The 14,198-nt window shown below is 39.7% G+C and overlaps 1 protein-coding gene and 1 long non-coding RNA gene across 3 annotated transcripts; one reads left to right on the top strand and one right to left on the bottom strand.

The window, feature by feature from the left end:
• Positions 1 to 3,685: 3,685 nt before the first annotated feature.
• LOC121791830 lies at positions 3,686 to 7,152 on the bottom strand. Its single transcript, XR_006048752.1, has 2 exons — positions 4,493 to 7,152; positions 3,686 to 3,962 (listed from the first exon to the last, which is right to left on the bottom strand). It is a non-coding gene; the product is annotated as an uncharacterized LOC121791830 (long non-coding RNA).
• Positions 7,153 to 8,195: 1,043 nt separating this feature from the next.
• Positions 8,196 to 10,296, top strand: LOC121791829 (tRNA(His) guanylyltransferase 1-like). Of its 2 annotated transcripts, none has more exons than XM_042189655.1 (8): positions 8,196 to 8,352; positions 8,629 to 8,746; positions 8,816 to 8,947; positions 9,027 to 9,071; positions 9,311 to 9,471; positions 9,623 to 9,708; positions 9,813 to 9,923; positions 10,032 to 10,295. In XM_042189655.1, the coding sequence occupies exons 2-8, from the start codon at positions 8,643 to 8,645 to the stop codon at positions 10,278 to 10,280; spliced, it is 888 nt and encodes a 295-aa protein (XP_042045589.1). In that variant the 5' UTR covers positions 8,196 to 8,352; positions 8,629 to 8,642; the 3' UTR covers positions 10,281 to 10,295. The 2 variants fall into 2 exon arrangements, with proteins under 2 accessions (XP_042045589.1, XP_042045590.1); XM_042189656.1 differs by having other exon boundaries at positions 8,212 to 8,352; positions 8,598 to 8,746; positions 10,032 to 10,296.
• The last annotated feature ends 3,902 nt before the right edge of the window (positions 10,297 to 14,198 follow it).

The raw sequence follows: 14,198 nt of genomic DNA on the forward strand, positions 1-14,198 counted from the left end.
ATGTACAGATTGAAAAGAATTAATGTTGAGAGGAAATTGAATTCATGCCCTTTGGGTTTAGCAATCCATGGGGCTAGGTTGTAGTACCCACTCACAAACGGAACCATCACAAAGGGCAGAGAGTTTGAAATCATTCCCCTTGGGTTTAGCAACCCATGGGCTAGGTATAGCACCACCACATGAATTAAATTTTATTTTTAATGCGTTTAAGATTTGGTACGGTAAATAATGTACCAATAGTATCTAATAATGTACATTAGGATCAGTGAATAATGTACAGATTGAAGAGAATAATGTTGAAAGGAAATTGAATAATGTACAGATTGAAGAGAATAATGTTGAAAGAAAATTGAATTCAAACCATCCCAATTGCTTTACATCGTAATAAATCTAGACAAAATACCCTACAAATCTATTTCAAATCAGTTACACCTCCTGAACAAGAAAGACAAAAGCTCCAAACCTAGTTCATGAACAACTTCCTTTTACCGTGGAGTTAGGCTTTTTAAACAGTTCAGGAACTGGGTTGGGGTCCGTCGATTGGTCGCCAAATGTTGCCTAAGCACGACCACCAGATTTAGCATTACAGAATTTCATATCTACAACATACTCCCATGACACTGTTCATGTGTTGATAACAAAATCAAGCTATCTCATAAATTCCGTCTGAACTTCTGAAACTTGTAATTTCTTAGGATTATTGTCCCCACAGCATGGGTGACGATAATATTAGAAACTAATTTCTAGTTCAAACAATTTATATTGAGAAGTCCGCCTATATGAACTTGCTATTTCTTAGGATTATTTCCCCACAGCATGAGTGACGATAATATTAGAAATAAGCGTCATAATGTTGCAGACCAACCGATGGAGACCATTTACAAACTTAGTTTGTAATTATCGCTTAGATATTTTAGTAATGGTTTTTTTATTAATTATCCTAAGCCTTAGGGCAGATTAAAGGCTCAATTAAATTCTGTTGGCATTCAATTGACTGGATAATTAAATCTTTTATTATCTTTAGGTATCTTGTTTAAGGAAGTTACGTTAATTTTCTAAAGTTTAATTCTTATTCATGTATTTTATAATATGTATCTTAAATAATTCAAATTATTTATATCTTGGACGGACATGAATAATTAAACTTAAATTAATTCCTTGTTCAAGATAAGGAAGAGAATAAATATTATTTAATATAATCTTATATATATCTATCCTAATTAGGATTCTAGATATATATTATGTTTAGGAAACTATTTAATTATTCTTGTCTATATCATCTAGGAATATAATTAATATATTTATGTCCATGGATATAGTCAATAATCAAAATTTTTCCTAAAATCTAAGGAAATCTTCCAAAATCTGTTAAATAATATTATTTTAATGATATCTTATTTATTCAATTGAATTAAAATATTCCTCCATCGTTATCTCGTTGTTCGAGGTTCGCACGAATCAACGACGATGAATATCCGGCGAGTTCGTCGCCGGAACCCGAAGCACGCGCGCAGGCATCTCCTGGCGGCACGCAGGTGTGCAGGACCCGTGTCGCGCAAGGCGCGTCACGTCTCAGCCTGGCTCGGATCTGGCTCAGCTAGTCGGGCGTTCTGCAACTTGAACCTGGCTCGACGTCTCGGCCAGTCGGGCGTCGAACATCCTCGGCCAGCAGCGCACGTAGGCGCGCCTACTCTCGGCCGCTGCTCACTCCCTTCTCGGCTCCCGGCGCACCTCCTGCTCCCACTGGCTCGGCTAGCTGCTCGCGCTGGGGCGAGGAGGTCTCGGCCTTATTCCGCCTAGGGCTCGGACTGGTGCGGCTTGGCGTCTCGGCAGCTCTCGGAGTAGGTGGCGCCTGGTTCGCGGTCTCGGCCGCGGCGCGCACGAGCCCTCGCTCGTCTGCGCGTCGCCCCGTGATAGGGAATCCGAGCTCCCACTACTTCGATGACCTTACTTCGAATTCACGTTGCGCGATTCGTCCTGGCGCAAGCGCCGACGAACCGCACGTCTCCCAAATTCGAATAATTCAAGTTCATTGATTCGATAGTTCTCGTGTTCATCAGGTAATTCTAATTTCTAACATCAAGGACATGCTTCGAGATCAAAATAAAACATGCAGACATGAATTTCGCAAAAATTTAAATCCAAATAATCAGAGCCAAAAATTGGCTTGATACCAATTGATGGAACTGGCAGCGGAAGCGTGCAATAAATCAGAGGCTAGATCTATTTAGCAGATTATTCAGACAAACTCTATTCGCGCAATTATCACATGTATCATGCTCATAACTTGAATTAAAACATGCTTTTCTACGGAACATAAGTAATACCTTCTTGATTATCCAAAGAATTGTAGATGGCTTGCTACTTCTCCACTTGTCGATCTTTAATACTCGACCACAGATCTTCTGACTGGTTTTCCAAGCCGTACTCCGATATCAGTGTGTGCTGATCTCACCGGAACACTTAGGACTCGAATAAAGAAGACAGAATTCTCACGGAGGAGACTCAAAAAATTCGACCAGCTCTAGAGAGAAAAATCAAAATTTTCGAAAATTTTGATGAGAAAATTGTTTTGTTTGTATTTCCTTTATTCTCTTATTTATAATTAGTTCATATTGGGCCCAGTCAGAGATCTATGGAAGATTTGGATATGACCTCTCCCAATTAGCTTAGGACTAATTAATTAAAACCCATAATTTAATATAAGCTATAATTGGAATATTATTTGCAGCTACTACATAAATAATATTGCACTGCCCATCCAAATCCCAAATTACGAGTAATTCGGGTTTCCATTTAAAATTAAATTTTTTCCCGCACTTAAGATCCAAATGTTCATTAATTAATTATTATCTGCTATGAACTTAATTAATTAATTTCTTATTTAATTCTAAGAGTGGACTCGGCTCGAAATCCTTATTTATTATTCATAGAGTGATCAAACTCCAACTAGCTAGGTTCCTGAATAATAAAACTTCGTTTCGACCTCTCTTGGGGATATTATCAAACGAGACTCCCCTCGCGTGCGTTTCTACATAATAGCAATCCTAGCACCGCCAGATACTAATTAACACCACCCAAAATACCAGGCTTATTGGGTTACGAAAAACCCACACCATTTGATAGATCAAAGCAGCGTAAAATTAATATCATATGCTCAATGCTAACGTATGTAGATTAAGAAATATTTATTTATCAAGACCTCGTCTATCAGTAGATAGCATAAAAACACGTCTTGCTGTTAGATCCGTTCAGTGCTATACCACACACCAATGTCATCTTGTTTCATTAAGGCTTAGAAACAATCGTACTGACATTGCAACATTTCTCGATAGGTAGTCTAGGCTAGGCCTATCTAGGTTGTGAAATTCTTCTTTTTCTTTGTTCAGAACTGACCGTGTTACCTTACAGTGGACGACGCCCACAACCGGTCTACTAAAACAAAGACTTAGACTTTGTTAAGTTTCTTATACATTTAAATATGTATTTAAATAACCATTAAATGTAAAAACGTAACAACATTATGACAAAATGATCTGTTTTATTCATTGGAAAATGATCTAAGAGTTTTTATAGTATTCAATCACCTGAAACGTGATTTCTAGTATACAAATGTCACGACCGCACTTTGCCAAGGATAGCAAAAGCGAATAAATCGCAACTAATAAAGGGATTTAAAGAAATATGGAAGAAATGAAGATAGAACTTGCACATTGAAAAGTCAAACAATATGATAGATAAGATCCAAGTATTCGATTACAAGGATTTGAATAACAATGGCATTTCATCAAAATGAATCAGAGTTTCGATGATGAGAGTTCACTATACTCTCTTAACAAACTGCAGCGGAAAAAGTCCAGAAAACGACTTCGCGTATGAAGACACGAAGCGTCGAGAGATCCACACTTATTTACTTAAGTAGCATCGACTCTGATCAGCACGCCTCCACCCTATTGCTTAATCTGCACATTTATAAATACATGCAGGGCTGAGTACATGAGTACTCAGTGGGCACTTGCCAAAAACAAACATACAATATAAGTTGTCATCCATCAACAGTATCACACGGGGGTTTTCTTAAAAGGCCCGAGCATACTAAATTCTTTTGTGATCTTAAAAGTCCGACTGCAGTCTAAGTTCTTGATATTTCCACCATGTCTGAGAATCCAGTGTGCTGTTGTAGGTGGCCACCTTCAACAAGCACCCTCGCCGGCCAACCTCTCTCTAGGATGGCTCACAGCGCTCGCGCGTGTAAGTCTGTGTTGGGATTTTACCCACTCTCAGACCCGAATTCGTTATCAAATTTTGTTGGCATCGCCAAACTCCCGGCATATAGCCCTCACAGACAGGTCTCAAAATAAACATTTTATGGCATGACAACAACTTTAAAAGAAACGATCACATCTCCATTTTTGACAAAAAGGTATTTCATAACTTCAAAACATTTGCTTTATATCCACACTATAGTGCTGGATATTAAACGAAAGCCCACCTGATACGTTTACTCCTCAATTAAAATTCTCCCGTCGGCCTTACTTTGCCCTTGTATAAATTCTCCTTTAAAATAAATAGCGTAACACGCTAATTAGTACTCGAACTATTTTTCTGAGAAGAAAAAAAAATGCATGCATCCTATAGGAAAGCATCTATCTCTTAGTCTCGGGTTATGGGATTTTTTCCTTAAATCCTAACTCGGCTTTATTGTGCGGTAGTACTTAATTGTTCGCTTTACTTATCTTGGAGAAATTCTATTATCCCTTAAATAGTAAAATATGGATTCTTGCAATCCCTCTTTAAATTCCTTTCTTCGGATTTTTCTTAAGGCCGCCCATGGCTTCGAGGGGCGACGCCGGTCGGCCCTTCGCGTCTCTGCTTTAATTTTTCCATCTTCGAACTCAAATTATTCGGAAATTAATTTAATTAAGATCCAAGCTTAATTCCTTAAATTAATTCCTTTCCCAAATAATTATTGAAAGTTCTCGGTCCAAACTCTACAATTGAATAAAATGGTCCAACTTCTCCATTTATTTTAGAGGCCCAGAATTCAATTAATCCAGAGTGGGCAGCCCAAATTGTCTATTTAATTGTTAAGGCCCAACTTGCTTAATCCATTACGGAACCCACTTTATTAATTAAAAGAGCAGCCCCCAATTATACTCTCTTCCATCGGTACTTCCTTCTCTTCCATCAAAATTCCCCATCTTCATTCTCAAATTGAAAATCCCTAAAATTCAAGATGAAGAAGCAGCGGCTCCATCATCTCCTCATCTCTCCTCAAGTTCTCCTTCTCCAATTCTCATTCTCAATTTCTCTTTCTCTCAAAACCTCGCCGCCAGCTCTCCACAGCGCCGCCTCCGGCTCCCGTCGAGCTCACTCTCGCTGTACAGCTCCACAGCCGTCGGCCGTCCATCACTGATCGAATCGCCGGCGCTCCCTATCGCCGGTGATTCCCATCGGTCTTCTCCCTATCTTTCTCTGTTTCTCTCACCGTCGAGCTTCCTCTCGCTCTGCGACTCCGCAGCTAGCTCCGACGATGTCTCAGTGGCGATTCCGTGCCGGACCAGGAGCCGCTGCTGCCACCGCCGTCGCACCCTCACGCGGCAGGTTCCCTCTCAGCGGCATCGCTGTCTCCGTCGCTGTGCTCAGCCCGGCATCACGCAGTCGGTTGGCGCTGCTCTCTGCCGCCTTTCCGCTCGTTGTTGCCGGCTCTTGTGATCGCCGTTGCTACCGCCGAGGAGTCCGCGCGGCTGCCCTCGTGTCTTAGCCGCTGTCGGAGGTCGTGGGGCAGCCCTTCGGCTTTAAGCTAAGTCCCCTAACTTCTACTAAAACTTAATTCTTTCGAGTTTCCGGCAGCAACTATGTGTGATCTTAGAAGCATGGGCCATGGTTGTGATTAAAGGCTTGATCTTGATGTTGGTACTAACTGTTGATTGATGCTACTTCTATGTTCTCTACGTCCTATCTTATAATTGCTATGTTGGGATCTATATGAATGCTATTTTCGTAAAAGATGTTGGGGAGAATTACCTTGCTTTGGTGATTCCTTAGTTGTTGTGGCTATTGCTTGCTGCCACTATTTGCCCTTCTCCCTCCTCACTGCTGCACATCCTTGGTGTATAAAAAAAATTGGGTGTCGAAAGGGGTAGGAGAGAAAGGGGTTTGTGGCTGTTTATATAGCTAAATTTCTTGGACTTTTGTGGCAGACCTTGGGAGCTTCCACTCCTACTTTGATCTATTGTCCCTTCCACCTTTTGATTTTGAGCTTAAAGCTTCTATGCCTAAATTGGTGTAAGACATTGTAGAGCCTCTATACTTGCTATTTCTCGTATCTCTTGGTCATTGTGTGGAAGATGCCAAATTCCCTTTTGAGCTAATTGTTCATCTCTCTTTTGTTGAGCTTAAAAGCTTCTATACCAAATTGGTGTATGCCTTGGGAAGCTCATTATTTGATGAGTTCATTGTGGTTTATTTCTTTGGAAGAGGGATATCAATGCAGAGGCTCTTTGCAAGATCTTAAATGGCTACTTACCATTTCCATGAATAAACTTTTTCCTTGGATTTTGTTGATGGAGGAATCTAACCATTTTTGGAATTTCCTTGGCAGGCGAAAGGCCAACTCATGCTATCTCTAGGAGACTACAATTGACCTCTTGGCATAGAGGTATATGGAATCGAGATGGGTGGTATTTATAGCCGAGTCCTTGGCTAGTGAGGGCTGATCCTTGGGAGCTGGATTCTCCAAATCCAGTTAGGGGTTGCCTCCCCTTTCATATTTTCTTAATAGGCTTCCATGCCTAAATTGGTGAAATTCCTGGAAGGCTATTTAGCTGATCTCATTTTGTATTTTGGGAGAGTGTGGTTCCTCTCATTTGGGTTTGAAGATAAGCTCATCTTTCTTGCTTCACTTGTCATTATTTCCACTTTGGTGAAACTTTGGAAAGGTGGCAAATGGCTGATTTCATGCCCTACAATGCCAGCCCCTGGCTGCCCTATTTCGCCTACTAATTCCTTTTTCTTATTTGAGCTTGTGCCCCTCTTCCCCTTTACTTATGAGTCATATTTTGATCCCCCATTTGGTGTTAATTTTGTAGGTACTCTAGCTGTCTCCTTGGAGCTTTATGGAAGCAAGGAACGAGAGGGAAGAGAAGGAGAGGAAGATAGAATTTAACTAGTATCTCACCAATGTTGTACCACATGACATAATCCATATATGTGTAGTCCCTTTCAAAGTACTCATATACTACTTGCAATTCCATCATTCTTGTAAAAATACTTCTCAAGTATTTTTCTAATAAAGTATATCTTTTACCTTTATCCTTGAATTAATTTATTTGCACTTTGATTCCAAGTGTCTCTTCGTCCAAATTTTTTTTTATACTCCGAATCCGTGTACGAAAACTTGGGGTGTTACAACAAAACTCTAACAAAGTTATCAAAACCTGTAGTGTTGAATCAATTTGATACGAGTATAATATTGGTTGCAATTTAAGTTTTTTTTTCAATTGAGACATTTGGTTTTTTCTTATTGGTTGTTATTAAGATAGCATTATAAATTTTTGTATAATTTTATAATTTTAGAGAAAATCATAAACAAATTCCCTAAACTTGCATATAACTATATATTATATATTCAAGAAACGTTAAAAATTAATTACACAAAATGATAATGTTTGGGTGATGGCATTCATCAGATAAAATTGTACAAAATAATTCTATGTCGTAATCGTACTCTTTGTATATAATACAAATAAAATCACAAGTCATAAATGTTTGAAGATTTTAGTTTGTAGAGATGAAGACGATATCAGTGGTGATTCCAATGTTAATGTTGTTTAAAAGAAGTGTTTCAAAACTTATGAACTTTTTGTTCGTTATTTGTTTCTACTTATGAAAATGTATGTTTTTTCTCCCCATAACTTATGAACTAGACATTATTTATTGAAAATGTAAGTTGCATGAGTAATTTTATTTCTTCTCACAAATTACAAATGTATTAAATTTTGTTTCGTATAGATTTTTTAGACTACGAGGATCATTCTTCCTTTTTTATAACGTGTATATAACGATAATTTTTTAAATTATTTTTAATTTGTATTCATTAGCAGAAAAATTCTTTGGTCCGTGGTGCTAACACTGGTAGTAGTAAAAAATAAATGAAACTCCTAAATAATAAATTGTGCAATAACCTATTAAAATGAAAGAATTGTATAAAGATACGAAGGCGAAGGAGTGGAGAAAACCCTAATCTCTCTTCCCTCAATTTAGTGAAGCGGCGAAACCAGCCGCGACTGCAAATTAGTCGTTTTTTGTTCATCTCTCCGACGGCCATATCTCCTTCTCAATTTTTACAAGGTAGACATTTATCTTGCTTGTTTCCTTTTGGGTTATTGGCATGAATCAAATCCAATTTCTATGTTAAAGTGAAGAATTCGAATCCTTGCTGTTTCTATACTTTAATTGGTAGGAAAATATGATAAACCGAGAATTTCTTCTTTATTTTGGGGGATTTACTGGAATTGTTATTTTCCTCTAGTTCTATACTAGATGTGATTGGATATTATCTTGTTTATATGATTTAAATTTGATCAAAACCTTAGCCGCTACTGTGTTTGCCGCCCTTCTTTCCAGTGCAATTTAGTGAAATGGCGAATAGCAAATACGAATATGTGAAGTCATTTGAGGTGCAGGATGTGATCATGCGGCCCTACACCATCATCATCTATGTTCATGCCCGTGGTTTCTGCAGGTATGTTTTGAAGCATAGTCTGTAAACAAGTTTACACACTTCTTCAAGATAATAAGTCCTATCATATAGGTTTTCTGAAGTGCATGAGTTTGAGAAACCAAATGACGTGAAAGCATTAGAGTTAATGAACGAGTGTGCCATTGCTGTTATGGAGCAGTTTCCAGATGTTATATTCTCGTATGGTTGCGCTGGTGAGCACAGGTAGTCAACAACATATCTTACACACAAATCTCTTTCCTTCCATTGTTTGGTCTATGAAACTTTTATTTGGTTTGTGTAGTTTCATATTCCAAAAGAAAACCAAGTTCTACAAGCGGCGCAGCAGGTAAATTCTAAACAATTTTTACTTCTAAAAGATGGGATCTTTATTGATGTTTCATTTACAATATTCCATGTTTTTTTGTGTTATTACAATAAAGTCTGTGTCTTTGACTTTGATCTCCCTGAATACTAAATTTTGAACTTAGAATATAAAAATTTTAAGTTTTATTTATTCTATTTTATTGTGAAGCATGATACAAGATCATGAGTATCACGATTGCTGACTAAAAGTATACTTTGCAGCAAGATAAGCTCTGTTATTGTGTCTTTATTTACATCCGCTTATGTTTCCAAGTGGAGGGCTCTTTTTCCTCAGAAAGAGTTGAAATATGTCCCTTCATTTCGGGCTCAAGTTATTTGCTGTGATGATCTTCAAGCATATATTTTATGGCGACAAGATGAATGTAAGTAAATTTTGCGTGCAAATTTACGTGATTAATTTCTAGATATTGTCAGGCAAATGGCACCTGTTTATGTTGTAATGCTGTCATTCAACTATATATAATTCTCGGGTCATGCTATGTAGAAAATTGAAATTTATTATCCTTTTGGCAGGTCACACAAATAATGTGTATGATACTTGTCTTTGGCAACTGATTAAAAGTGGAAAGAGTAAAAGAGAAGCACAAGCCACTTTGAGGGTAAACTTTAGACTGTTTGACTTTCTCTATTCTCAATTTTTTTGTATTGTGTATTTATCTCTTGAATTTTGAAATGGTACATTTAAGTGGAAATGTGGCTCCAGGGATCTCTTAAACAAGACAAAAATGAATTTCTTTACCAGTGTTTTAACATTAATTACAAGCAAGATATCCCGGAGATGTTTTGCCATGGTACATGCATTCTCAAGACAAAGGTAATTGTTAATATTACGGCTTTGTGCTTGTTTATTTTCAAATGAGCAGAATGGCTCGATTTTTGTGTTACAACTTACACTAGTTAAACTATCTCTTTTTGTGACTAGGTGGAGTATATTGATGACTCCCATGTCAAAAGATGTGGGAGGAAATTTTTAACAGTTAACTCGGCAAATATTGCATCAAAAAGATTTTGGAGTGAAAATGGGTGTTTATCGAAAGGTGAGCTGGCACAATTTCGTGAAGAGTTGAACAAAACTACACCTGAGGACATCAAATCTTTCCTACACGAGAGCAGATTGATGTTGTGCACCTGGATTGTTGTTCGCATTGATGGTTGTCATTTCCACAGGTAACTAGTTACTTCAATTGGAGCTCCAAACTGGGTCAGACAATAGCACTCAGTGTCTAATTTGTTTGGGATTATGGTAGGTTTTTCTGAAGTTCATGAATTTGAGAAGCCAAATGATGCACAAGCTCTCAATCTAATGAATACATGTTCAGTTGCTGTACTGGAAGATTTAGGGACATCGTTTTGCTTACGGTGTTAGTGATGAGTACAGGTCATAAATCAGTTTCCACATCATCTCTTTTAACTATGTGTGTATGTGTTTGACGTTATTTGGTACTTTCTCGCCAGCTTTGTGAATAGTACTCCCAGCTTTATCAAATGTTTGCCAGGTATGGTATTTCTTCTATTACGATCTTGTTGCCTCTGTTTGATTATCGTATATGTAGTTTAAAATAGCTTCACACTTGTGGGCAGTGATATAGTTTCTGCTGTAGTATCTGTCTTCACTTCAACGTACATGATGAGATGGAATGAGTTTTTCCCCCAGAAAGAGATGGAACACCTACCATATTTGATGGCCGTGCTGTTTTGCTACCCATCCAGTGAGATCGTCAAAGATTATCTAGCATGGAGACAAGTTGATTGTAAGCTTTTGTCAATCCCTCAATCATATTTCTGCTATAAATTCTCTAATTAAATAGCTCCATTACTAATGTATGTATAAAAAAATTAATAATGTCATCCATAATATGATTTCTAACGCTACTTCAAGTAGTCAACAAGGACGAGTAACGAAAAAGTTATGAGCCTTTGAAGATTACAAAATATACGGAAGGGTCTGTCTAGGGCATTTTCGTGCAAATTCGACGAAAAGATAATCAGATAATGACCATACCCGACTGTTGTCCATCAAATATGATTTCTAACGCTACTTCAAGTACCCAACAAGTCGAGTAACGAAGGTGTTATGGGCATCTGAAGATTTCAAAATATACGGTAGATGGGGCTGCTTAGGGCGTTTTCATGCAAACTCGATGAAGAGATAATCAGATAATGAACATATCCTACCGTTTCCCTTCAAATATGATTTCTAACACTACTTCAAGTAGTCAACAAGGACGAGTAACGAAAAAGTTATGGGCCTTTGAAGATTTCAAAATATACGGAAGGGTCTGCATAAGGCGTTTTCGTGCAAATTCGACGAAGAGATAATCAGATAATGACCATACTCGACTTTTGCCCATCAAATATGATTTCTAACGCTACTTCAAGTAGTCAACAAGGACGAGTAATGAAGAAGTTTTGGGCCCCTGAAGATTTCAAAATATACGGTAGAGGGGGGCTGCCTAGGGCGTTTTTGTGCAAACTCGACGAAGAGATAATCAGATAATGACCATACCCTACACTTTCCCATCAATACAATTTCTAACGCTACTTGAAGTAGTTAACAAGGACAAGTAACGAAGAAGTTACGGGCCTCTGAAGATTTCAAAATATACGGAAGGGGCTACCTAGGGCGCCTTTGTGTAAATTCGACGAAGAGATAATCAGATAATGACCATACCCCACTGTTTCCTATCAAATATGATTTCTAACGCTACTTGAATTAGTCAACAAGAAAGAGTAACGAAGAAGTTATGGGCCACTGAAGATTTCAAAATATACGGAGAGGGATGCTTTTTCGTGCAAATTCGACGAAGAGATAATCAGATAATGATCATACCCTACTATTGCCCATCAAATATGATTTCTAACGCTACTTGAAGTAGTCAACAAGAACGAGTAACGTAGAAGTTTTAGGCTTTTAAAGATTTCAAAATATACGGTAGAGGGGGCTGCCTAGTGCGTTTTCGTGCAAACTCGACGAAGAGATAATCAAAAAATGACCATACCCTACAGTAGGGTTTAGTGCGTAGGATTTTTTTTAAGGGTTTAGGGTTTTTTTTAAATTAACTCCTATATAAGGGAGGAAATTACAAATATATGAACCCATATACTATAGATAGGAGGAAATTACAACTAATGTCAAGAGGGCTCGAACTCGGCAACTCATGCAATAATTTCTAAGCTCTTTGCCGCTAGGACAAAGGCTCTGGTCGTTTTTTTTTTCCAAGCACCATCACTGCGGAGGGTTTAGGCAGACCCCCAACCTGTCTATATCAAAAACCATCCAAGAAGCATACATCAACCAAGTCCAAAAGTGACTCGGTCCGCACAAGAGATACAAATCACAAGAGCTAACAAAGCTACTATGGTATCCCCACAGACTGGGTACTACCCATTTAACAATCGAGAGATCTAAAGAGAAAAGAACCATAAAAACATGATAGTCACAAGGAAGATGGCCAAGGGTTGGCCAAATCCAAAAAAGGAAAATAAGAAACCATAAATCAAAACCACGAACCAAGTGTAGAAGTCAATCATCTCGATATCTGAATATGAAGTTCGGATAGCGCAACTGGTCCATCCTCACGAGCGACTTCAAATACCGAGGCGCTGAATCCGCATCATAGAAGGTGATGGCAGGGGTCTGGGCCCCCCTACCTGCCAGGAAATCGGCTGGCCGGTTGCCCTCTCGATAGATGTGAGAGAACCTGACCTGCAGCTGTGAGAGCAAAGTGCGAATGCGAGCCATGTGATATCTCACATCCGCTGCTCCCCCGCGTCCTAAAGTGAACACCGTGACCACTGTTGCTGCATCCATCTCGACCCAAACCTGCGATGAAAACTCCATAGCCATTGTCAACCCGTGAAGAAGAGCTAAAAACTCCGCCTCAAAGGCCGACCCATCTACGAGAGGAATGCAAAAGGCCCCCAAGAGAGAACCGTCTGAACCACGAACCACTCCCTCACCGCCAGCTTGTCCCGTCGAGGTGATAAAGGCCCCATCGGTGTTCAGCTTCACCCAAGGATCATCGGGTGGATGCCAAACCACACTCAGGGACCTCAGAACTCGCCGGCGAGGAGGAACTGAAGGCATGAAGTCGACAACCGGAGTGCAACCACGCCAGTGAAGGGGTAAGAGCACGCCCGCCGCCACCAAGATCCGCAAATGATGAATAACCTGCCAAATAACATGGGAGGAACGAAAAGAAACTCCGCGGTGCTTGAAGCTATTCCTTTCCGTCCAAATAAACCAGTATACTAAACAAGGGATAATGAAGCTGATGTGCATTGCAGTGGCCCTGTGAGAGGACCTCCACCAAAAACCTAATCTATGTGCAATATCAGTGCACGTGTGAATGTGTGTGCTAATGTAGGGGAACCAGCCATCGAAGAAATCCCAAACCGATCTCGCCACAGGACTCGACACAAACAAATGCTGAGAAGACTCAACTGAGAAAGAAGAGACACAACACAGACACTTGGATACGAGAGAGATACCACGAGTCTGAACATAACACTCAACAGGGATCCGCTGGAGGAGGAGGCGCTAGATGAAGACAGAGATAGTCGGGGTCAGCCCAACATTTCAAACCATGCGAAGTCCGAAATATCTAGGGGACCGTGTCCGGATGAGCTCCCAAGCTGAGGCCGTCGAGAACTCGCCATCGCCAATGAGGCTCCATCGCATCACATCCCGCCTGCCCACCTCAATCGGAACAGTCCTGATAAGATCCAACACATACAAAGGCACACCATACAAAGCCAAGTAATCATGCAGTTTTTCAAAATGCCAAGTATGACCATGCCAGAACCTAGAAACCTCAGCGGCAGGAAGATCAGTTTCGGGCGGACAATGGGTCCTAAGGGGGCGATCCACGACCCACACGTCATCCCAGAAACTAATCCGTCCTTCGCCTAGGGACCATCTAATAAGACCATGCACCCGACCCCTAATACGAGTGAGGCGACGCCAAATAGAACTATCATGCGGAGAGTAAGGGGAAATAAAAGCACGACCGGCATAGAAACCGTATTTGCGCATAGTGAACTGCGCCCACAAAGAATCCTGCGCGAGAAATCTCCACCAGAGCTTGAT

This window comes from Salvia splendens, unplaced genomic scaffold (genome assembly GCF_004379255.2).
Source record: "Salvia splendens isolate huo1 unplaced genomic scaffold, SspV2 ctg929, whole genome shotgun sequence".
NCBI classification, from domain to species: Eukaryota; Viridiplantae; Streptophyta; class Magnoliopsida; order Lamiales; family Lamiaceae; genus Salvia; species Salvia splendens.